The sequence below is a fragment of the Magnolia sinica genome, chromosome 2, assembly GCF_029962835.1.
Source record: "Magnolia sinica isolate HGM2019 chromosome 2, MsV1, whole genome shotgun sequence".
NCBI classification, from domain to species: Eukaryota; Viridiplantae; Streptophyta; class Magnoliopsida; order Magnoliales; family Magnoliaceae; genus Magnolia; species Magnolia sinica.
Window position 1 is genome coordinate 5,792,829 of NC_080574.1, and position 25,761 is coordinate 5,818,589.

A 25,761-nucleotide genomic window follows, 5' to 3' on the forward strand; every position below is an offset into this window, starting at 1 on the left:
CCAAACAGCCTTAGGATTACCATCAATGTCACTAAGAAATTGTTGTTTAAATTTAATTCCTTCGGTTAAAATGAACTCTCAAGTTTATCCTGTATAAAGGAAAGGTAAGAGACTGAGAATCACATGTGAAGTATGAGCAAGGAAGATGCCTAGAAGCATCCCTCAAGTGGACCCATGTTGATGTGATAAAAAAAAAAAAGCTCAATTTTTCACCATAGATGATACAAAGTATGAGGCTCTGTATGAGACATGCAACAAATTAAAACAATAATGTACAATAATCCCTGAGAAATCATGAATCCTAGCTGATCTAATTGTTACGAGGAAAGTTTCAGTTTCACTAGACTCTATTATTAGGGAAGTTGGGTTTGTCATACACAATTTGTTTTGATATTTAATGTTATTGTGGGTTATGGTAAGCTTTATAAGAAAATTGAAAAATATTATTCTATAGCTTTTATTGTCCAATTAAAATAAGCAGATCATATTAGTTAAGGAGTGAGCTCAATCCTTATTTTAGTGGAGCCCACACTCCCATTTTAAAAACAGACTTTCCGACTCTTGAGACATGCAATCACCACACAGAATGACATTTTTATCCTGAAAAAATAAAAAAAGAAAAAAATTACTCTTAAGGAGAGGCCAAAAAACGTGCCAGGAAGCCATTGGCATAAAATTTCTATTTTTCCTTAGGCTGGGCATTTTGTTAGTGAAAATGATAAATAGAAGTGCTCAGAAAACTATTAGAATTTCTGTGAGCAGTGGGTCATGCGGATAATTCCTACCACTTGATCTGAACTGTTTATTAAATCCGAAACACATTCCCTACACGGTACCATGCCAAAATAATACAGAACCGATGATTCAAATCATACTTAACGAAGCCTTGTTTTTGTAGCCATCCATTTACTAAGCTATAGATGGGATGCGTAAGGATCTAAGCGGAAGTAGTCGGTCCTGGCAGGGTCTTTGTGGGGCTACCATGATGTATCTGTTTTATCCACACCATCCATTCATTTAATTTTTTAAAAAAGAAAGGGCTACTGGGCGACACCACATGAAGTAGCGTTGATAATGACACTACCGTTGAAACCTTCCTAAGCCCATACCGTAATGTTTATTTTCCATCCGATTCATAAGGTCTGTATTAAGGGAAAACACAAATATTTGCATGATAAAAAAAAAATTTTAAAAAAAAAGAAACCTCACGTGGCCTACATGAAATTTTCAACTCCAGGTTTTTTATCACCTATGTTTCTTGTGTCGTGGCGCACTTGAGCCATGGATCTGCCTCCTTCCTTGAAATGATATGTTAAAATGGGTGGACTATGTAGATAAAACATACATCTCGGTGGGCCCCATAGAGCCCCTGCCTGGCAGGGCTAGGACGCAATCCGCGTGGATTGGCTAAAAACTGATCCTTTACCATCATAAGCGACCGATGATAGACCCTAACATTGTTGATTGTACCTATTTTTGAGTAAACCATCATGGCTGATAATATTAAAATGCAGCTGATCGTGTGGTGACGATTGTCAGATGGTGTGCGGTTTGCATGGTAGCCCATGAAATGAGCGTGTAACCTAACGAACAGTCTAGATCGATGGTTTGGATTGTCTACTGACCAATCATACAAGCAGAAGACTATTGAAATTACAACCGTATCTTGATGAAGCGAGATGTGAGTGAACTAGATAATAGCCATCAAAGATAGGTCCCAACGGATGAACGGTTTGGATTCACCAATCGTAAAGCCACGTGCACCACGTGGATCGGCAATGAGCAGAATTTTGTTCATAGCGCGACGTACCAGAGCTGTACGCTGAACCTTTCCACTTTCTTACCTACCTACCAACCTCCCAGTCCCTGGTCTTCAACAACCCTCATATGGCACCAACTCCCAGAAATGCCATCCTCCCTCAAGAGGAACAGCACACTCCCACTCCGGTTTTCACTTCTGACAAGTAGAACCCATGTTGTATTAATCGAGACCCTTCTTCTGTGGTGTCCCACAGCAGATGGACCATGCCCCAAAAATCTCCTTGATGGGAAAACCATAACCTCTCGTCTTATCGACACCAATACGAACGGTTCAAAAAGAGAAACATGTCAGCACTCCATATTCAACTTAAAAAGTCCCAACTTCATGGCTAGGATCATCCAATCTGAGATGTTTTCTGGGGCATGGTTCACACAGCAGTCTGGATTACCGAAAAGTGGGCCCCACACGTCAGAATCGAAATAGCGAGTACACTTTGCAACAGTGACGTCGATGTTACTATAATTCCTCTCTGTCTCTAAATACTCCCTTCGGCTACCCTTTCGGAGCCGCAATGGAATTCAAGAAAGTGGCGTGATCGAATCAGGATCCGATACCGATAACCCAAACCGATCCGATACGATCTATGGAAGCCCTTCTCTCAGGTTCTTGTTCTTCAGGCATTTCTCTGAAATCTCGTCTCGGCCAAGAAGGAGCACTCGGAGTTTTGGGTTCCGAAACCCTAGGAAAGCTCTCATTCTCCTCTCAGTTCCAGAAAATCTCGCTGAAGTAAGTACGAAATTCTTTCTATTTTCGTGTTTGATCCGATCTAATTAGGTTCCTGATCGAATTGATTGAAAGATTCTGTAGAACGATTGTAGATGATAGCATGGATTCAGCTTCTGTTTGTAGATCGGAGTTATCTAGTTATCTTCAAGATAAAATTAGGTGGTGCTCTCGACCACGCTAACTGGTGGTCCTCCTTGATCTCATCCTGTAGCGCATCGGCCGTGGGTAGGCCACTGGCCAGAGATGGTGAATGGATGGTTGAGAATTGATACCAAATGATGTCAGTGGGCCTTGATAAACCTGTAAGTGGTCGTCGAAAGTAGCCCCTTTGGAAATGGAATCCATTGTAATGGAAGTTTCTCACTGGGCGCTGGGAAACTGCTGGAAATGGATTCCTGCGAGATTCTTCTCACGTAAATGGGCGTTTTATGATTTCTTCATGAAAACTGGGGAACAAATTCCTGGGGAATTGATTCTTCTCCAATGGCCATATTTTTGAAATGTTATCTAGCATGCTCGAAATGTTATCAAGCACACACACTCAGTGGTCATCGAAAGTAGCCCCTTTGGAAATGGAATCCATTGTAATGGAAGTTTCTCACTGGGCGCTGGGAAACTGCTGGAAATGGATTCCTGCAAGATTCGTCTCACGTAAATGGGCATTTTATGATTTCTTCATGAAAACTGGGGAACAAATTCATGGTGAATTGATTCTTCTCCAATGGCCATATTTTTGAAATGTTATCGAGCATGCTCGAAATGTTATCAAGCGCGCACGCACACACACACACACACACACACTCTCTCTCTCTCTCTCTCTCTCTCTCTCTCTCTCTCTCTCTCTCTCTCTCTCTCTCTCTCTCTCTCTCTCTGTGTGTGCACGCGCGCGCGCGCGAATGTTACTTCTTATATTTGGAACGCCCAATATTTTAAGGATTCTTTTTGATTGATTACTCTTCCGTTTAGTGTTTAAAGGATTTGTTCTTTCTATCTGTAAAGGCCCTATTGAATGTGGCCATGGGATCTCCCAGGATGGAAGAAAGCAGTTCTTACAGGAATTGCCCATCTATGATGGGGCCACATCAGATCCATGGTTTGGATTGCCAATTGATTAGCCTCACATGTATGTGTAAAGGACCCAAATTGATGGATGATCTAGCCCATCCGTGTGCTGTGGGTCCTGAGGTGGATCGGTTGAATTACCATTTGACCGTTCATTTCAAGCTCTCTAATCTAGCGTTGAGCCTCATAAGCTCCATGTAATTTTTGGAAAGTGGACCGATAAGGGTAGGGCCACTGAAATTGGCATTTATTTTTTCTTTATATTGTTGCTGAAATGAAATTGGGGAATACATCTCTCTCTCTCTCTCTCTACACATACACACATTTTTGCTTTCTTCTGGTTGTCTCTTGCTTTGAAATCAACAGCAAATGAGTTGAATGTGGAGTGAGAGGAACTGAATGTGGACTGGTTTGGTTTGATTTTCCTCATCCGGCCTGCTTTGGGCTGAGGGTCATGGGCTGGGATTTCTAATGAGTTATGAGACCCAATAGCAATCGGGGTCAGGTTGTGTTTTAATATGCATGAAGGCCTGCCTGACATGATAGCTCAACCCATCGTGACTTTTTACGAGTTGGAATGAGTAATTGGTTAGTGGATTGGGCAGGACAGGGCGTGGACCTAGATGCTTATTTAGCAGGGCAAATGTAGCCTGGGCCCGCGTGTCTAACGCACAGGATGGTTTTGGACAAGCATGGGCTGGCCAGCCCAGCCCATTACACTTCCAACCACGGGCCAGGCCATCTAAATTACATTTCCTAAATATGACAGGCTTGCCTTGGGCTACCCTTGGCTGTGCCCAAGTAGTTGATACCCATATCCCATATTTGTGCTAAATGCATCTTTTTTTTGTTTCTTTTCCCCCTCTCTGTGGCAGATCTTGGGAGAAAAGGCGATCCCTAAACTCACTCACAATGCAAACCCTGATAAGAGCAGATGGGAGCTCTGATTCACCCAGGCTCGATGTCTCTGTGAGTCCAAGGGTCAATTCCCTCAGGCCTTCGAAAACGATGGCCATATCAGACCAGGCGACTGCACTCGTGCAAGCTGGCGTGCCTGTTATACGTCTAGCAGCCGGAGAACCTGATTTTGACACCCCAACTGTAATTGCTGAGGTAATCTATTGATGGTGAATAGTCTGCTTGAAATGCCTCAAGTGAAATTTCTTTATCAGTGAATTCATCAGGGTCTGATGATTGGTTCAGTAGTGACTGGAAGTGGTCCAAATCCTACTTGCTTTGAACTTTTCAGGAGAAGAGGAATGAAGTTGAGTTCACTTTCTGTAACTGTCCGATCTCAGATTCTGCTAGGGCAAATTCTTCTATATATCATACTGGACCATTTCCTTTTCTTAGCTCCACATGCATCCTGGGATGAACATTTCATTATATATTACACTCTATGTTAGTGAGGTTTATATTTTTATGGTGTTTTGGCCATTTAGGCTGGGATAAATGCCATCCGTCAAGGCTATACAAGGTACACTCCCAATGCAGGCACTTTGGAACTCCGGACAGCAATTTGTCATAAGCTAAAGGGTAAGTTGTTGTATTTTCCAGAGAAAACTACAATTTTGGTTGCATAGGTTGATGTGATTATTTCTCACTGTCATTGTCCAGGATTTAACAGTTGATTTTCATGTGGCAGAGGAGAATGGGCTCTCATATTCGCCTGACCAGATTCTTGTCAGTAATGGAGCCAAGCAGTGTATCCTGCAAGCGGTGCTTGCAGTTTGTTCACCAGGTGATGAGGTAAAGCAGTTGTAGCTTCAAAAGAATTTTCAGATATACAAAAGAAAAGGTCTACTGTGTTTTCTGGGGATTCTTTTTGAAATTTATATTTAATTGTTGTTGAAAAAAATTTGTTGTTACATATAGAGGTTATAATTTAGTTACTTTTGTTCTTTTGTTTATAATTCTGTTTATATTTGCATCTTGCTAACTCAACTTTCCAGTTCAATTGCATTAAATGGGGGGTTTTCAAAATATTTTATCTTGGATGATTGCATTTTGTTTGACAGAAATTAAGAATATATTTATTTTTTGCACACTGTCTGGGATCAAATCATTGACTTTAGCTTGCAAGTTGCAACATTTGGTTCCCAACAGTAAGATGCAAAACTGATTTTCATTGAAAGGTTTTTCTACAATGAAATATTGAAACTGGAGTTAAGTAGGCATGTTTTGTGGGCACTCGCTAGTGTCGTGGTGATCAAAAGATTGTGTATTGGAATCCAAATTGCTGATGGAGACAATGAATTGTTTGCTTTTCATAGAATGGTGCTAGTTTTATTAACAAACTGATGCATTAGGCGAGTTTTAGGACTTTGCTTCAAGGGATCCTTTCATGCTAGCTGAAAGCTTGCTCTCACTCGGCATGTGAGGTGAATCCCTTTTGGACCTCAATTGTGCAACTTTTAAGCGCTCTTCTTAACATGCATCATTTTGTCAGATATTATGTGTGGCATGCCTCTTATAGTATATCAATTAATGCTAAAAAATTTGCATTTGACTCAATATTCATCAAGAAGCCTGGACAAGCTAACTCAGCTGATGCCCACAAGTGGTGTTTGCAATGGTTACATGTAATGAAGGCACAAAAATTTGTTAGCATGCATAGCATGTTTGACTTGAATGACAATATGTAGGAGTCTGGGCCATTAAAAAAAAATACAATTAGCCAACTAAATCACTAAGTTATGATGCATGAGCCTATAATTGTTTGACATGGTGACTCTTGAAAACAAGGTAAAACTTGCCCGGTCACTATGTACAGATTGTCAGCCACGGTGTATTTAGTTATAAATTGATGGAAGAGGAAAGCTGAGTGTTGAGGAAGAAGTTAACTTTCTGTGGAATGGGATGAATGAGTGAATTGGGGAAGCTGGGAAAGAAGTTTCAGTAGTATGTAGAGGGAAAAGCTACTCATACAAGGAAACTTGGTGGCTGAATGATGAGGTCGTAAAGGCTATTCGTGAGAAATGATCATGTTTCGAGGCTTGGCAATGGCCTAAAAATGAAGGAATTTTAGAAGAATATATAAATGCCAAAGTAATGAGGCTAAACGTAAGGCATACAATGATCTATACAATAGATAATAGATGAGAAGGTGAGAAGGATGTCTTCAAAAACACACACACATACACAGAGGTTAGGGACCTAGATCATGTTCGATGCGTTAGGAGTGATGTCTAGCATTGGTTAGGAATAATGAGATCAATGAAAGGCAGAGAAGCTATTTCCAAAACTTGTCCAATGACGATCATTGTGTGATCATAGGGGTAGAAGGAATCATAAATCCAAATGAGGTCGACGGTCGTTGTTACTTTCATCTTTCGCAGGATTGGGATGTGTGAAGTGAAAGAAACTTGAGAAAGATGAAGACAAGAAATGCCTCAAGACTAAATGGTATACCAATTGAGGTTTGGAAGTGCATTACAGGTATTAGTTTATTTTGGTTGATGAAGTTGTTCAACAAGATTGTAAGATCAAAGAAAATGCTAGATGAATAGAGGACAGGTATTATTTTACTTATTTATAATAATAAGTAAACATATAGAGTTGTCCTGTGGAACTTTGGGAGAGACCAAGTTAACAAAGATTTAAGGCATGAGATGAATGTATCAAAAAATTTGTCTAGATTTATACCAAGAAGGTCAACCATTGACGCTATTTTCTTGCTTAGATAGCTGGTGGAGATGGGAACAAGATTGATGTAGCCAACCCCAATTAGTTGGGATAAGGCGTAGATGATGGAGAAATATGGGGTGAGGAGGAAGGATCCACGTGGTTTTTATTGACTCGGAGAAAGCATATAGTAGGGTCCCTGGCAAGGCATTCCAAAACAGTTACATAAAGACTGTTACGAAAGAAAAAATGGTCTGTTATGGAGCCAAAATAGGTTATTTGAAAAAAAAAAAAAAACATGATGGTTGTTACAGCCTGTATCGTAATGGTACGGTGGTGGCCATTATGGAATACCTTGGTCCCTTAAGAGTTAATTTGGTGGGTTTTTTGGGAAGGAGTTTCAAGAGAATATATCGACATGATTCAAGATATGAATGGGGGAGTGGTAACAAATATGAGGACTATTGGTGGAGAGACAAGTGACTTTCAAATTATTGTAGGCTTACACTAGTGGTCGGAATTGGGCCCATATATTTTTGTATTGGTTGGACAAGTTTGGATTTATACCAAGAATGTCAACCATCAACGCTATTTTCCTACGTAGACAATTGGTGGAGTAATATACGGTGAGGAGGAAGGATGTCCACATGGTCTTTATTGACCTAGATAATCCATACAATAGGGTCCCTAGAGAGTTAATCTAGTGGGTGTTGGGAAGAAAGGAGTGTCAGAAGGGTATGTCGACATGATTAAGGATTTGTATGTGGGTAATAAATGTGAGGAGAGGACTGCTAGTGGAGAGAGGTGAGTTTCAAAATATTACAAGCATACACCAGTGGTCGGAAACCCAGAATTAGGCTTGTATCTGTCTACATTGCTTATGGATGAGTTAACAAGATAGGAAGAGGTATTGTGTTGTATGTTGTTTGCGGATGACATGGTTTTGATTGATGAGGCAATGATAGGGTACAAGACAAAACTAGAACTATAGAGCGATGCTTTGGAATCTAAAGGTTTCAAAATCAATCAAGACTAAAATCGAGTATATGCAATGCAATTTTGTTTTTGTTTTTTGTTTTTTATAATGAGTATATGTAATACAATTGTAGTAACCAACCATAGGAGTGTAAATACAAAATTAGTCTCTTTTTTTTTTCTTCTTTGTTTTTTTACACAAGGTATCTCCGCCTCCATTTTTGAGGCAAGACTATTCCATGAGGATGCACGCAATCACCTGCAACTGTGTGCATCAGGTAGTGCCGGGGAGAGTCAAACCCATCCTGTAGGGAGCAAATCCTTAGTGTTGGCCGCTCGCCCAAACCCCATCGGTTATAAACACAGAATTAGTTAAGATTGCGGACTAGGAAGTTCTCCCAAATGACCATTTTCGATATCTTGGGTCGTTAATGCATGAGAGCAGAGAGATCGAGAATGATGTTACTCATAGAATTGGAGCTAGGTGGATGAATTGTAGATGTGCCTTTGGAGTTTTATGTGATTGCCACATACCAATCAAACTGAATATTTTATAACAAAGCTCAATGACCAACCATGCTTTATGGGACAGAATGTTGGCCTATTAATGAACAACATGTTCACAGGATGATCATACCTGAAATAAGGATGCTGAGATGAATGAGTTTTATGACGCAGAAGGATAGAATTAGAAATCAATGCATTCATGGGAACTTAGGAGTAAGACCAATATGTAATAAGATGATGGAAAGCAGACATATGATATGGCCATACGCAATAGAGGCCAAGAGCTACATTGATTAGGAGTGAGTTGGTTCAAGTTGAAGGGTCTAAAAGGGCAAGGGATAGGCCCAAAAAGATGTGGGTGGAGGTAGTAAGAAAAGACCTGACGTGTGATTTAACTAAGGATATGGTCATTGATAGAGTGGAATGGCAAAACATGATGGTGGTGTCAAGTTTCTTCTAGTTTCAATTGCTTTTGTAAGCTGCCTTTAAGCAGCTCCCATTTGTCATGCCTGGTTCTGGTTGTGTTAGTGGATCTTTTGTAATGTAAGCTACATATAAGCTGCTTGTCGAGTTGGCTTAATAGGTGGATCTTTGGTTGTCCATCTCTAATCTATATACAGAGGTAAGAGCTGTGTTTGTAACGTCAATAGGGATTCTCTCTTCACATTTGCATTTAGCTACCAATTCTCCTAACAAAAGGGCATCCCTTTCTTTTCAGTGACCCGCAATTTCTACTGCATGGGTCTAATTGCTCATTAAATTCTTCATGAGTAATTGATACACTCTAGTTGAGGCTCCTCTTGGGTCTGGTTGTTGGGACCTTTCAGGCCTGGACCACTTAGGGCTGGTCTTGGGCTGGCATCTGAAGCCTGAGGGCTGAACCTGGACCTGAAATTCAAGACTGTTTATTAATTGGGCCAGGCTTGGGTTGTGTTGAAAAGAATGTAGGCAGTTGTCAAGGGCAGGTGTTTTTAGGGCAATTCTGTAATACACACACACACACACACACACACACACACACACACACACACATACATATATCACATACTATCTTCCTTTGTAAATGCGTACCCAACTTACGATTGGAGTGGCTAGATTTTTGGGTTTTAGTACATGCACGGTTGGCACACCTAATGAATAACCCATATCTTGCCCAAAAGTCAGTAAACTGGGTTGGGCTTAGGCAATGCCTCTTTCTTTTGCCCATCTGTCTTGGGTGCATGCCAATTCTGACTTGTCTGTTCTGGCTTGTAACGACCATGCCAGGCTAGGGCCTGTCTGTTTTGGGCTGTTAGCGGCCAAACCTTTTGACAACTCCACTGATGGGACAACTCCAAGGTGGTGTCCTGAGGTGCTATTACTTTAAAGCTCTCAATATTTTGAATGCACCTTAAAGTGTAGAGGACTTCTAGTAAAATAGTCATTCTCTTGTGATGTTGTTTTTGAGCTGTATTCTCCATATTCTATGCAAGGTGTGATGATTTCCTTTTTTTATTTCTCCTCAATTGATTTATTTATTTTTTTGCCAATTATAAAGGAAATTCTATATTATTCAGTTTGGCACTTCAGCAGAATTTGTCACCAGAATAATATCTTATATTGATGTTTCTTTCTGTATACTCAGGTTATAATTCCAGCTCCATTTTGGGTTAGCTACCCAGAAATGGCAAGGTTGGCTGATGCAACGCCTGTAATTCTCCCCACACTCATATCAGATAATTTCCTTCTAAATCCAAAAGTTCTTGCTTCCAAAATAACTGAGAAGTCGAGGCTGCTGATTCTTTGTTCCCCATCCAACCCTACTGGTTCTGTTTATCCCAAGAAGTTGCTCGAGGAGATTGCTGACGTGGTAGCAAAGCATCCCAGGCTTCTGGTAAGCCTTTTGTCAGTTTTGTGATATAGGTCCATGACTGTTTCTCTAGAGAAAAAGTAGGGGAAAAAAAAAGGCGACATGGAAGTGTCCAACTAAATCAGTAAATGAAAGCGGTATTTTTCTCATGTTGTCCTTCAGGTATTGTCTGACGAGATATATGAGCACATCATTTATTCACCAGCAACACACACGAGCTTTGCTTCTTTGCCTGGCATGTGGGAGAGATCTTTGACCGTGAATGGGTTTTCTAAGGTAATTCAATTCCTTGCATAAAATGTGGGCTCCACAACTATTATTTTGAAGGTTCTATGCAGTTTAGATGTTCAGCAGACTTCATGAACTTTCCATGAACATGGACCCCTGAACCTCATGATGACCAGGGACATGATGCTTAGTAGAATTGAATAGGGTGTAAGTTGCCATCATGCACTATTTAGATAGCACGGAAGTTTAAATTGAAATGTGGTTTTGTTTGGAAAGTGCAGAAATCCCATTCTGCATTGATTGGAATGTAGAAAGTTCATCAAAACCACTTGAAATGGCAACTAAGCTCAATGATGTAAATAGCCAAATTGAGCAGAGTGTCATCTTTACCAATGGCCATTACAAGCAAAACAAGCATTTATGAACGCAGCCTAAGCTTCATGGTGGCCCATCTTTACCATTTGGTCTCACATGTCTGAACATACAAAATGCTTCACTCGGTGGACGTCTGACATATAGTGATATATTTATAGGCTTTTGCAATGACTGGTTGGCGACTTGGATATCTTGCTGGTCCTAAACACTTTGTATCAGCATGTGGAAAGATCCAGAGCCAGGTATGCTTTCTTCTCTTCTCAATACCCTGCCATCATTTTCCATGCTTCCAGGTCTGTATGCTGCCAAGGATGGTGTTCTTGGAGATTCTCTTTGTATTGTGGATGTATGGACCCTCGTGTAGCTTGTAGTTGCTTCTCTTTTATCACAAAAGTTTTATCATGATCCATCAAATAAAAAGGGGAAAAAGCTGCTATGTTAAATCGGTATAATATATTAATTATATACTTAGCTTTTTTCTTTTCTTTTTTTTCTTTTTTTTTTTGTCACTGATTGTATTAATAAAAGAGGGGAAAAAAAAAAGAGAGAGAGAGAAACAAAAGGCGCAGGGCTACACCGCCGAGAGAGCAGCTCAGCCAACTATGCACCTAAGAAAAGCAAATTACAACTCTTTAACTTATCAGCATTGACCACCCATTCGACTACTAACAATCTAGCTCTAGTAGCAACTTGATCCACTGATTTTGAAGTCCCATTGAAACATCTACCATTTCTCTCTTCCCAAACTGCCCACCAAACTGCGAGGAGAGCCATTCTCCACAGCTTTGTCCTTCTCTTGCCCCAATGATGAACCGTGCCAAGCCTTTAAAAGGTTACCTGTGGAATTAGGGACAGCCCATGCCATATCAAAGTGAGATAGGATATCTGTCCAGATATGGAAGATGAAGGGGCAAATGGATAAACAGGCGGTCCACTGATTCCTCGCTAGACATACAGCATAAACAAACATTTGTAATGATCATCCCTCTTTTCCTCAAGTCATCCACCATATGTACTCTTTTCTTGGCCACTAGCTAGGCAAACCCCACAATCTTTGGGGGAGCTTGGTACTTCCATACCTTGTCAGTGTGAATCTCTTATTCCTTTTCAGCTACTTTTTCGATACACCTGTAAAATGATTTAACCGAGAAGACCCTTGATTTATGATGTTTCCACACTAGCTTATCTGCATTTTCCGTTTCTATCTTGACGTGATGAATTCGGTTCAGCATGGCAGTGTATTCTTCAACCTCGTGATCAAGGAGGTTCCGTCTGCACACAACATTCCACACCACCTCTCTTCCAGTCATAGAGTAACTGTCAGCTACCAAAATGTCCTTGTTAGAAGCTATGCGGAAGATGCGCGGAAACTCCTCTTTCAAACTGTTATCTCCCACCCAAGAATCAAGCCAAAATCTGGTTCTATCACCTTTACCTACATCAAAAACAATCCCTTTCAAAACTTCCTCTTTTATGGATAGCACCCCTTTCCACACCGCCGAAGCCTTGTAGGTTGTTGATTCTTTGGTCCACCAGCCCCTTTTAGAGTGCCCGTACTTACTCTTTATAACGGAATTCCAAAGAATACCATCCTCTGATCCTAGTCTCCAAATCCACCTACCTAATAAAGCCTGGTTCATCCTTTTAAGGTCTTTTATTCCCGCCCCTCCATCTTGAACATGCTTACAAACTTCATTCCACTTCATAAGGTGTATCTTCTTCTTTTCTTCTTTGCCATGCCATAAGAAGTCTCTTCTTAGATTCCCCAATTGTTTCAAGATCGAAGCCAGGCAAACAAATAGAGACATGAAGTATATAGGAAGATTTGAGAGAGCCGCTTAAATTAGAGTGATTCTTCCTCCCAGAGAAAGATACCTGCATTTCCATCTAGCTAGATACGTCTGAAATCTGGAGATTACCTTGTCCCATACCCACTGCGGCGGCTTACCAATACAGAGTGGAAGTCCCACAAAAGAAGTCGGAAAAGAGCCCACAGCACAATCAAACTGATTGGCAAATTTCTCAATCTCTTCCCCTTCCATGTTCACTCCTAGCATCCTAGACTTTGTCAAGTTCACTTTAAGACCCGATACTACCTCGAAACAATGAAGGATTGTTCTAAGATTGATAACTTTATCTTCCTCTGCTTCACAGAATAAAAGCGTATCATCGGCGAACTGCACATGGGAGATCGGATTGTCCATCCTTTCCACTCTGAAACCGTTTATGATGCCCTGTTCTTGACCTCTATTCAGCATTTTCGAAAAGGCTTTCCACAACCATTAGGAACAAAAAAGGGGATAACAGATCACCCTGTCTCAGTCCCCTAGAACTCTTGAAGAAACCTTTTGGGGAACCGTTAATGAGAATTAAGAAGAAAGCGGAACCCACACATTCCCCCATCCATTTCCTCCCCGACTCCAAAACCCATCTGCTGAAGAATGTACTATAGAAACCCTCCACCTGACTCCATTTCCTCCACACTTAGCATTTATATGTGACAAATATCATAAAATGTAATTTATGTGCGAAAATGATTTATATCAATATATTAATGATAAAGGTAAGACATGGCAAGCCTGTTATCCTTCCGCCTTCCTTGCAGGCAATGAATGGAACCTGCATTTACCTGACCATCTAATGCCTAACTGATAACGTGCCGAATGATTCAGATGTTGGTTAGTACCTGGGTGTGTGTATTGATGCAATAATATTGAGTATAGGTAACCTTACAAGTATTTCCATGTGAACCTCTCCCATGGCTGTTTCCAGATCTGAGTAGTAGAGGAAGTTTGTGTCTAGTGTGCAGCTGGTTGTAAAACTTTCACTACGCTGCCATTTGAAAGCTGACCCTGAATTGCTAAGATGATGACGATGATACTTCTTGCTTCTATAAAGCAATTTCATCCCTAGCAGCGTCATCCATAAAAGGCAAAAAGAAAATAAGAAAAGAAAGGCTCCAAATGCAAGTCCTACACATGCCTCGTGCCCATGTATTTCAATGGGCTACATAACCGTTGCCTTTTTGCCCGTCATGAGACCCAAAACCTGACACTCATGTACAAGTCTTTTTTTTAAAAAAAAAAAAAAACAAAAAAAAAAGGGTGATCGACAATAATACCTAAAAGCTTAATTTAGTGGTAAGTTGGTAATACCTTGTCATTATTCAACACTCATGCATGTGTGTGACACATGTGCCTGCTACCTTTGCAAGTATTATTTGATTATTTTTCATGATAATACAAAAGTGAAAAACCATAAAGTCAGCCTCATTGTCGAACTGTAACAATAGCTGATTGCAGTGATGTATGATGTCATTACAGTCCACATCAGGGGCCAGCAGCATCTCTCAGAAAGCAGGACTTGCAGCTTTAGGACTGGGGTATGCTGGAGGTGAAGCAGTTGCTACCATGGTGAAGGCATTCCAGGAGCGGCGTGATTTCTTGGTGAAAAGCTTTAAAGCAATAGAGGGTGTCAAGATTTCAGAGCCTCAGGTATCAAATGGCATTTTATTTTATTTTTTTACTTCCCTCATTTTGCTCTCCTTGCTGATCTCTCCCCTTCTACTTGCAGGGTGCTTTCTATCTATTCCTGGATTTCAGCTCCTACTATGGATCTGAGGTCGATGGGTTTGGGCCTATCAAGGACTCTGAATCGCTTTGCCGCTATCTGCTGGACAAGGGACAGGTAAGAGTGGACAATGTTCTTAAGAGTGCAGTGTTACCTGTGAGAGTGGGATTTCAAATCCAACCGTCGTACATGTGCTAATGTGGCCCATCTGTCCAAGGTTCACCTAGGCCAAGTCATCAGGTTGGCCCTCACTGTGTATGTGGCCGAAATATCAGGCCTGTTCTGTTATCAGCCATAGCCACTTGTACATACAATGGACATCTATAGGGGACTCGAACAGATGGAATTATGGGCCCACCTGATTAACAGACTGGCCTGATACTTTGGTCCTTCAGAGTGGAGTGGTGAACAGGATTGGTGTAGCCAACCCCTATTAGTTGGGATAAGGCTTAGATGATGATGATGGCACATATACAGTGGGTAACCCTGCTGAATGGTCTGGATCTCACACGCTAGACGGAGAGAAATTAGGATTTGAGATTGGACTTGCGAGTCCAGACCTAAAGATTGTTCTGATTTTGGGAGATTTCAATTACTGAGCATAATTGAAATGACAGGTTGCGCTCGTGCCTGGAGATGCGTTTGGGGATGATAAGTGCATACGGATATCATATGCGGCATCTCTTTCTACGCTGCAAGCAGCAGTGGAGAAAATCAAGAAAGCCATGCTCCTTGTCAAGCCTGCAGTTCCTGTTTGACAAAAATGTAAACTGGTGTTTGGAGGTGCCTGTATCCATCAGCGATTGATGTAGTTTGAACTTTTAAGATTTGAGCGTATGCATTTGTACTATAGTCATCAAACAGGGAATAAAATCAAGTATGGCATATTCATGCTTTCTTCATCTTATAGTTTTATAAAATATTTCTGGTATTCAGGAAAATAGCAGTCCATGGGTATGGGTGATGGATTTTTCTGAGGTATCACTCTGTTTTCCGTAATTAGATTATTTTCGTGTTTGACAGAATCCGTTCATTTCTACTGTCTATAAGGCCTGTAGCCGTGGACAATTAGTTTTGGGAGAAGTCATTAACTTGGGTTGTAGGACATTTGGTGGGATTTCGAACACGTTCAGATTTTATGTGCTCACCTGCTCTCGCCATTTCAAATTTTATTGTTTTTTTAATGCAAGCTAGCTCAGGTGTGGAACCATAGTTCTGAATATTGGTATCAGTGGCCTACTGGCATGGTAAAAAACAATACGATATGGGCGTTGTGTATTAGTATCAGCCTGCATCGGACAATATCAGCCCATATCGGTAGTTATTTATTTTTTATTATTATTAAACGAAAGAATTAAGGAAGAAATCAGCGGGGAAATAAAGAAGAAGAAGAAGAAGAAAGAGAAGATATTCTATCAGGAAAAAAAAGAAAAAAAAAAAAGAAAGAGAAACTATATATATATATATATATATATATATATATATATATATATATATATATTAAAAAAAACCTCTTCTTTTTTTTTTTTTGGTTATTTTAGGCATGCATGTAATGAAGTATTTTGACCCGTTGAAAGTCAACTATTGAACACAAATCAAGCATGCTATGGTAAATTAGGACCTCTTATATTGAAATACAAAGAAGCTGAAAACATATATATATATATATATATATATATATATATATATATATATAAAGATTTATTTTTTTTTTAATGGTCAACTTTGCTTTCGATTTGTTGAATCCCACTAAAATTATTACGGTTGAAAAAGAAAAAAGAAAAAAGAAAAAAAACATTAGTGAAAAAATATCAATAATAATAATTGGGCCTTATTGGTGTACGGGTCCTTATCAATACAGCGGTGCCAATAAAGCCCATGTCCTCAAAAGTTTGGAAAACTTTGCCCGTATGAGCACTGGTGAATGGTTTGATTTCCCAGGACAACCATGCCCCAGTTTTTTGTTTTAAAAAGCAACGGTACACGCAAAAGCACAACCTGTACATTACTCACTCTCCCATATCGTTGGAATTTTAGGATTAAAGCAAAGGCGTTCAGTAAATGATGGGAACCCCAAAGTAGAATTTTCGTAATGGGGCCAGCCCACGTATTGGGCTTTGAGGACTGATGGACAGGGGTCTGATCCTCAGGCCTGTTTTACAAACTTGCCGGGCCCACGTATTGTATCATTTTCTATCTGCCCTCGACTTAGCAAGGTCTCGTCCGTTATGGACAAAATGGATGTCATGTGGACATCACATCGGGCCTGCAGATTTTTACGTTGCATGGGCTCCACAGCATTAGAGGAACTTAAAAAACAATTAAGACTCTGATTATGTGAACACATAGCAGGTTCCGTCAACATGTTCAACAGGTTACTACCTAAAAAATCTTCTCGCATGTCTCACATCCACAATCCAAACCCCCCAACCCCTCTTTTTAACTTCAGTGTTTTGGACAATACCTGCAAAAACACAAAACCAAAATGAGAAGATCCTATGAGGTCGACCTGTGTGGGCCGCACCATGATGCATGTCGAACATCAACAACACCGTGCATTTGATGGGTCCCCTTTAAATTATGGGACACCCGAAAAATCAGCCGTATACGGAACTCAGGTGGGCCATACCATCTAAAATCATGTGAAGACATACTAAAACATATAAAATCACTTGGTGGGGCAAACCTGAAATTTGGTTGCGTCAGAAACTTGGTCTGACCCCTCATCCAAGTGGGACACATAATGGATGGGCTGGATTTGTGAACCACATCTTTGTGGGCCCAACAAATGATTAAGAATGTTTTAATGGGAGGGTAACCCCTCTCAACTTTTGTATGTGGTGTGGCCCACACAAGTCATGGATTGACTTGATTTTCAAGCCCAAGGCCCACCATGGAATGGTGCATCTGACTGATGGGGTAGATGTTCGACACACATCACAGTGGGGCCCACACAGCTGGACCTCATGGGAAGTTCCCATGAGGTCGACCACATAGAACCATTTCCACACACACACACACACACACACACACATATATATAGAGAGAGAGAGAGAGAGAATCACCCCCTTAATTTCAAGAAATGCAACCCTATGCTTACATGAAATGAAAATGCCATGACATGGCCATGTGATTTCAAGTCATAACATTTCATCAGAAATCATTTTCTTCAATGTCAACAATTCAAGAGTGAAACATTGTAGTCCTGAGGTTTAGGACCCAGGTTGATCCCCATATTTTACGACTCATGCAGTTGATAAACTTCCAACCAAAAAAAAAAAAAGAAAAAAGAAGGGTATTTGAGGCAAAATGGATCAAGCGTCACCGTTAAACGGTTTTTCTTAGTTGTATCCATTTGACATGATCACTTCTATAGTACATTCCAGAAATGAACCTGTAAATTGGACAACAAAATGTCGGTGACATGCAATTCAGTCCATGGAGCTCATCTCAAGAACATTAGTAGCGGGTATTATCAAATACCGAAGGCTCGTGCTGGAAAAGTTCACGACCATTCATTTGTATTGTTCCTGCCGTTATATCTTCGGCACGTTTCTGTGCCACTTCTGCCTTTCTAGCAGATGAGTCGGCTTCCTGCAAAAGCACAGATAGAGCAGTCACATTGACTCTGCATATGCTCAAACTAATCTACAAAACAGGGACAAAATCAAGCATCCTAGCGAAAAAGGAGATGCAAACAGATTAAATAGCAAACCTTAAGAAAGAAAATGCTAATGACAGGAATTGGATCCTGAGCTATGAAATTCAATCTCAGGTTGTTAAATGTCAGAAACCAACTTTTTTGTAATGCAAGGTAGACAGGTGGGTTATGCATGTCAGAATCTTGGAAGGTATTTAAAGACATTCAAACACCATGTTGGTGTATGTATGTAGTCCAAACTCTAGTTGCACTAAACATGAAGCAAAATGACAACATATTTGCATACAGGAGCAGGGAAAACGTCCATCTCGAATTGCTAGTGGGTATAACCAACTAGGAAGCAGAAGCAGATGCTCGATTCCACCACACGTTTTGAAGTGGGTGAAGGGACATAAGTCCACAGCATGGTTCGAAGCACATGGTAAAACTTACTGTGCAACCAAGGTTTCAAGTATCACCCAGAACCGTATGTATCACCAGATACGTACCAGTATCACCCATGAACAATATGGCTGTATCAGCCGAAAACAGTCAACACGGGTGATACCAGGCCGTATCGGTAGTGAATGATACAATACCTGATACACCATGTGCAACTAAGGTTCAGACTCCAACCTATCCACAACATCTATTACATAACCAGTGTACATGTCTGGGCATATGGTGTGGACCAACGAGTACAGCTGATTCAATTTAAGACAAGCATGCCATACATGATGCAGGGATGTGCCTATTATGTGTTTTAAATGTTTTACCAGAAAAAATAATAATAATAATAAATAAATAAATATAGTTTTCTTCTGCAAGCATGTCAAACACGTGCAGGTTTGTCTTCAGCTAAAGGTCCACCAGAAATCAACTCAACTCCGAAAATATTGAGGGTTCAAAAATGTAGGCTTGTGAGCATTCCACAGGGGAAGACATTTTTTTAAATCCAATTAGCAACATCAAAAAAATGTTATACCTGTAGTGGTAAAACTATTATGGGTCTGCAAGTCCGGTGCAAGTACTATTTGTTGCATGCCGATTAAATTGAAGGGGTGATTTTTATAGGATAGCTATAAAACGAGCCATGCTTTATGGGACAGAATGTTGGCAGTCAGGGAACAATGTGTTCATGGAGCTGAAATGAGGATGTTGAGATAGATGAGTGCAACGGACACCAACAACTGCACTGGCTAGGAGTTGGTTCAAGTCGAAGGCCCTTGATAGTGGAATTGCGGAACAAGATTCATGTAGCCGGCCCCAATTAGTTGGTATAAGGATTAGATGATGATGGTGAAATCTAGTGGAGGCGTGGTTCTGAATGTTGGTATCGATCGCCATATCGGCCTGGTGGAAAAATGATATGACATGGCATCACATATCCGTTAGAATTTTTTTTAAGCCAAAGAATTGAGGAAAATATCAGGAAAAAATAGAATAATAAAATATTAAAAAATCAATATATATATATATATAAATAGAATAATAAAATATTAAAAAATCTATATACATATACATATATATATATATATATGATATTTTGGACATGCATATGATGGTGTCTCAAACCATTCTTTGATGAGAATGTTGTCTAGCAGTTTGAATTATTGAAGGTCAACTAAATGGGCCCTAATTGACCACAAATCAAGCATGATATGGTGAGCTAGGGCCTATTACATTGAAACAACAAAAAGAAGATGAAAATATAAAAAAGAAAGTGAAGGTTTACCCTTCTTTCTAATTTTTCCTATGATGGTCCACTTTGCTTCGATTTGTCGAATCACATTCAAATAATTTGTTTTGATCCCAAAATAGATCTAGATCTAACCTAAAACGAGTTTTTATGCTTCTTCCATGATTTAAATGAAAAAAAAAAAGAAGAAGAAGAAGAAGATAAGACATGAGTGAAATTTTTTTAAAAAATTAAAATTAAAATTAAAATTGGGCTTTTATGGTCGTATCGGCATGTATTGGCCGTAACGGTGCCGATATAGTTCAATTGTTTTTGTATCGAAACAATATGATCCGGTATCGCATATCATCTCGCGCTGATATGGATACGATGCAACTGTCTTGGCCTATATGATACCGATATTCATATCTATAAGTGGATGTAGTAGTTGTTTGTGAATCTGTCTGAATAATTACAAGTTGCTTTTGGTCGTTGCAACTCATTTGGGATTGTTCGCATCATGAAACAAGCATTCAAAAATGCTTTCAAAGGGCAAGGGACACTTTGTCAGTGACCAAAGATCCATGAACCACAATATTAGATGTAAATCCAAAATTTATAGGAATAGCTTGAACCAGCTATAATCTAATTATTATTATTATTATTTATATATATACTTTATATGTCTATCATAACTGCTTCACTGAAGTATTACGGTATAGTTTACATCACTCAACTTTCACCACAACCATAATGCTTGTACATGTTGAATGCTCCATGTGTCTTCTTCTTCTTCTTCGATAGGTAAGTTGGGCTTGAACCCAAGACCTCAATATTGAAATGCATCCTGTCTACCATTGAGCAAAAGGCTCAAATCCATTTGTCTAATTAAGGTGCTTTAAATTCCATACATTTGACACTGTTCTTTCTTGGTGCTGTTAATTATCTGTATAATGCAATTGTAAGCTACACAGTTGCTTTAGAATGAGAAACCGGCTGTGCCAACGCACATTCGAAAGACATCAAAATTCTTTTTAAAAAAATGGAAGAAGAAAAAAAAAAACTGCCATAAGCCTACAACAGCTCTAGCTTGCTCAAGCTGTTGACTGAATCGAGCCAAGACGAATTCAAGCTGGGATAGGGTGCTGCTGGCCGAACCTAGCCAAGCTAAGTTGTGCCAAGCTCAACTCGGTTCGACTTGGTGTTCAGCTTTACTCCCAGTTCACATGATCGCATGCCTTTTCTAGGTCCAGCTTGCAAACAATACCCCTCTTGCCTTGTGACAATAATCCATACATTCATGCGCGATCAAGGAACTATCCAAATTTTGTCTTCCTTCAACAAAAGCACCTTGGGATTTCGAGATGATGCCTCGTAGGATAGAGCGAAACCTTGTGGCCAACACTTTAGCTAGGATTTTGTGCGGTGCCCAAACCAAGCTTATGGGCCTGAAATCCCACAAGCATTCAACTCCCTCTTTCTTCCAAATCAAGATTATGAAAGAGACACCCAACTCAACCAGCAATCGATAGTTTCCATAAAATTCTTCTACAAACTACAATACGTCGCCTTTAACCGTCTCCTACAAAAATTAGAAAAAGCCACAAGGAACTGGTCCTACCCCGATGCCTTCTCCCTCCATAGGGCATCCACTACCACCTTTATCTCCTCTTAGGTAACTACCCCCTCGAGGAAGGTCACCTTTGCTTTGGCTATCCTCAAGAAGACCGAGTTCTCTAATCTTGGCCGCTTCCAACCTTTTCAGTTAGGGGGTCCTTGTAAAACTCAAGAATTGTCTCACACACTTTATCTTTCTCCCCCACCCTAATGACATCCACTACCACACTGTGATCTTGTTGTTCTAGCCCCTTGCGCTTGCGATACCGTGGAAGAATTTTGTGTTCCTTCCCTTCGTTCACTTTATGTCCTCTTCCTTCTACCGATTTTTATATTCTAACAATAACACATCCCTTCTACCTTTTTCCTCTTTTGACAACTCCATCCCCTCTTCCTTTATATCTAGCACTTGGATGTCATTTAAAATAGAGCCTAACTCTTGATCCTAGCTTCCTAACACCTCCTTCCTCCACTCTATGAGTTTGCCTTTTAAAAGATTCAAATTCTAGAATAAAACAAACACAGGAAAGCCATCTACAACCAAAGCTACCAAACACCCCCTCACCAAATCAACAAAACCTTCTACCTCAAGCCACAACAACTCAAATCTGAACGACTACGACCCCCAATCAAGCTCCTCCACCTCTAACAAGATTCGGCAATGGTCAGATGTGGGCCTTGGCAGACCAAGCTGGCTTACTAAAGGGAACATGTAGATCCAATCCACCAAAACAAAGAACCCAATGAGCTTCAACTTGATGATCCTATCTTTCCCATTAGACCACGTGAACGTCGCCCATTGGAAGGCCCACTAACTCATTTTTGGCTCCCAATCTGAAAACTTCGATATGCTACGAGCGATCCTCCCTCCCAAAAATTTCTCAAGGAGAATCTGATTACACGGAAGTCCCCTCACAGACCATGACAAGCTCCATTTACTAAAAGCTGCATACAATTCAACTCACAAAGACACCCACTTGCTTGGGGTGTTGGCCTGTAAACCGCTGTGAAAACCTACCTGAAACCACTAGCCCATAAACCTCCTTTTATGTATAGTCATGCTAGCATTAGTACTATCAGCACGATGTCAACTCAAAATATCAGCAAATTAATGTGTATCAATTGTAATCACAAGATTCACAACAGACCTCATTAGAAAATAATCCAAAATAACCAAATTTCGCAGCTACATTAGTTGTACTTTCTTGCAGTATACCAAAACTCAATCAGAACCAAGGTATGACATAATGGTAACTGGCCAATATGATACGGGCCGTATCAGCTAGTACAGACCCTGTATCGGCTTATTTTGGTAAAATTCTAAAAAAATGTGAGGATCCCAAATATGGGCCATTCTTTGGTAAGAATGTTGTCTTTTGGGCAGTGTTAGATTCACCTGCTGAAAGTTGACCAAATAGGCCTTAATCGAATACAAATCTAGAATGATTTGCTAGAATGGGGCCTATTACATATAAATACAACAAAAAAAAGCAGTGGCTTACCCCTTCTTCCAATATTTCCTAAAATGGTCCACTTCATTTTGGTTCATCAAATCCCACTTAAATTTTGTGTTTTCACCACAAATAGGCCTAGATCTAGTTTTAAATTAGTTTATAAGACTCCCCTATGTTTGAAACGAATAAAAAGGTGAAAAAACAAGAGAAAAATTGAAAACAAAAACTTTCATAACAGGCCCTTTATGGTAGTATTTGCATGAAACAGCTGTATTGGACTCATAAAAATGCCGGTACGGACCTTTTTTCATAGCGGAGTGATTCAATCCCCGTATACTGTTTCCTTTAAGCAATGGCCAATACAGCTCTAATGTAATAGTTTCTTCATACCATGATCAGAATCAATTGGCAATCCAAAACCAATATTCAGAGTTTGAGAAAAAGATGGAAGAATTCTACAACGATGACACACATGCTCATATGAAATATGATGAGTCATGAAAGATTACAATGTAACTACAGAGGGCGATGTTGATTGGAAATTATGACTCATCGGGATATTAGACTAGAATAAACCGTAATTCAACCAGATAAGGTTGCAAAGTCATAATCACTATCATGAGCCAATGAGTGCAATAAATAACTAAATAAAATTGCTAGAACATCCACATTGTCACATAACTCACCAACTCACCATAGATCTTTGAAGATTATATATACCCATCACTAGAGACTACTCAGCAACAACAAATCATAGGAATATCAGAACTTGATTGAGTTTGAAATCAACCATGACCCACTGGTGATGAAAATCACCATAAAGATATTGACAAAAACCCAAAAAGAAAGAAGAAAATCCCACAACTTTCGAAGACTAAAAGGAGACTATGACTATCAAATAGAGAATGAAGATTATATCTTAAAAATTTTGGAAGTCAACCATGAAACATTGGCAATTCAAATCAAACTGTAAAGATATCGACAAAACAACCGCAAATAAATAAATAAAATGACTGAAGATTAAAATGTAACTATAACTAGCAACCAGCTGGCATTTATGAATCAATGGAAGATTAGAATTGAAATGAATTGGAATATGATCAAGAATCATTGTCAACTCAAGTCACTACAAAGATAATCCAAAAAAGAAAAGAAAAGAAATCTACAATGATTGAAAATTAAAAATATAAAAATGACTAGCGAACTATCAGCAATACAAACCGATGGAAGATTAGACTTTGAATAAGTTGGAATTCAACTATGAATCATAGGCAAATCAAATCGCCATGAAGAAACTGAGAAGAGAAACAAAAAGAAAAAAGAACCTACGTCGGGTAGCAGCTCATTGGCAATTATCAATCAACGGAAGATTAGAATTCACACATACAGGAATTCAATAATTAATTGATGGAAATTCAAAAAGATTCGGTGAAAGGAAAAGAAAACCAAAAGATTCCAAATCTATTGAGGATGAAAAAAATGATTCCCAACAAAATGGATTTCTAAACAGCATTTGGCAAGTTCTTCCCTATATAAACGAACGCAAGATTGCATTCTCTTTCTTAAATATAAAACCCTAGAAGCTGGGATTTTGTGGAATCAAAACCAACCTTCTGGCGCTTCCATGAGAGGAATTGGGACTCCGATATGAGCCTGGGCCTTTCCACGGGCCCACCTCCCTTTGTTTCCAGCCGCTGCTCTTCCTCTGCACCCATTCTCGTTTATTTTCTTTTTCGGATTTTTGTGTTTTTATGGAACTCTCGATCTCTCGATTTCCCCCCCTTTCTAGTTTCTATAGTGGAGAAATGATCAGGTACTGCCGGCAGTACCATAACAGACAGTACGTCACCTTATTTCCGTACAACTGGTAACAGTTGTAGAAAATCAAAACCGTGAAAACTTTCACTCATCAATGAGATCATCCGATGTAGAAAGTCTGTCCGGGTCCACTCTTCAGGTAGGCCAAACTGTCAAGGTATGTTCCACTTGTACCACTCTAGCTACGGTGTTACCCTCAGAGGTGGGGCCCTGTATTTATGAAATCTGACCCGTGCATCGGATGCGTCCCCTCACGTTACTTGGCAGATCAAAAATCAGCCCAAACGAAAACTCAGGTATGCCGCAGGACATGGGACAATTTGAGAGGAGATGCCTGCATTTGCTTGTGTGGGACCCAATGTGTACTACATGCATAATCCAGTCCGTCCAGATCCTTCATATGCCACGAATGAAGTAACAAAACGAAAATGAGGCTTCTATGCAACTCAGACTTCCCTAGTAAGAATCAAGGGTGAGCGTCTCGTCCCACATTGTTTATTGGAGAAATTTACGACTGTAAGACCCATTTATGGCCCATTTTCGAGATAAAGCCCACCTCATTTTACTTTACAAGAATAAGCCCCAGTTGTACGGACGCCTTACCAAAGGTCGAAAATGCCCCCTGCTTTTTCCTTCAAGCGGATCAGCCAGTGCTCGAAGACGAGCACTGCCCCACGGTTATGTATTTATTATATCAACAACGTTCATCCATATTTCGAGATCATTTCGGAGCATTATAAAAAGTAGACGAATCGTATCCAAATATCAAGTGGACCACACCACAAATAGCAGCTAGAAAATTAATTTTCACCGTTA

At 39.9% G+C, this 25,761-nt stretch overlaps 2 protein-coding genes across 2 annotated transcripts; one reads left to right on the forward strand and one right to left on the reverse strand.

Annotated features, from left to right (window-relative positions):
• The first annotated feature begins 2,290 nt into the window (after positions 1–2,290).
• On the forward strand, positions 2,291–15,640 carry LOC131232763 (bifunctional aspartate aminotransferase and glutamate/aspartate-prephenate aminotransferase). Its single transcript, XM_058229241.1, has 10 exons — positions 2,291–2,548; positions 4,486–4,723; positions 5,053–5,146; positions 5,256–5,359; positions 10,341–10,589; positions 10,728–10,841; positions 11,327–11,410; positions 14,492–14,662; positions 14,742–14,855; positions 15,356–15,640. The coding sequence occupies exons 1-10, from the start codon at positions 2,406–2,408 to the stop codon at positions 15,494–15,496; spliced, it is 1,452 nt and encodes a 483-aa protein (XP_058085224.1). The 5' UTR covers positions 2,291–2,405; the 3' UTR covers positions 15,497–15,640.
• A 2,228-nt stretch (positions 15,641–17,868) lies between these two features.
• Positions 17,869–24,866, reverse strand: LOC131232772 (uncharacterized). Its single transcript, XM_058229251.1, has 2 exons — positions 24,738–24,866; positions 17,869–18,332 (listed from the first exon to the last, which is right to left on the reverse strand). Exons 1-2 carry the CDS (start codon positions 24,840–24,842, stop codon positions 18,198–18,200), a joined length of 240 nt encoding a protein of 79 aa, XP_058085234.1. The 5' UTR covers positions 24,843–24,866; the 3' UTR covers positions 17,869–18,197.
• Between the last annotated feature and the right edge of the window lie 895 nt (positions 24,867–25,761).

What these genes read in the sequence shown, in the direction of transcription:
- LOC131232772 (XM_058229251.1), bottom strand. Translation starts at nt 24,842, where the DNA reads ATGGGTGCAGAGGAAGAGCAGCGGCTGGAAACAAAGGGAGGTGGGCCC. An exon ending in TCTCATGGAAGCGCCAGAAG is followed by an intron (nt 18,333 to 24,737) that starts GTTGGTTTTGAT and finishes GTGCTTTTGCAG; the next exon opens with GAAGCCGACTCATCTGCTAG.
- LOC131232763 (XM_058229241.1), top strand. Translation starts at nt 2,406, where the DNA reads ATGGAAGCCCTTCTCTCAGGTTCTTGTTCTTCAGGCATTTCTCTGAAA. An exon ending in CCCCAACTGTAATTGCTGAG is followed by an intron (nt 4,724 to 5,052) that starts GTAATCTATTGA and finishes TTGGCCATTTAG; the next exon opens with GCTGGGATAAATGCCATCCG. An exon ending in CCGTGAATGGGTTTTCTAAG is followed by an intron (nt 10,842 to 11,326) that starts GTAATTCAATTC and finishes ATATATTTATAG; the next exon opens with GCTTTTGCAATGACTGGTTG.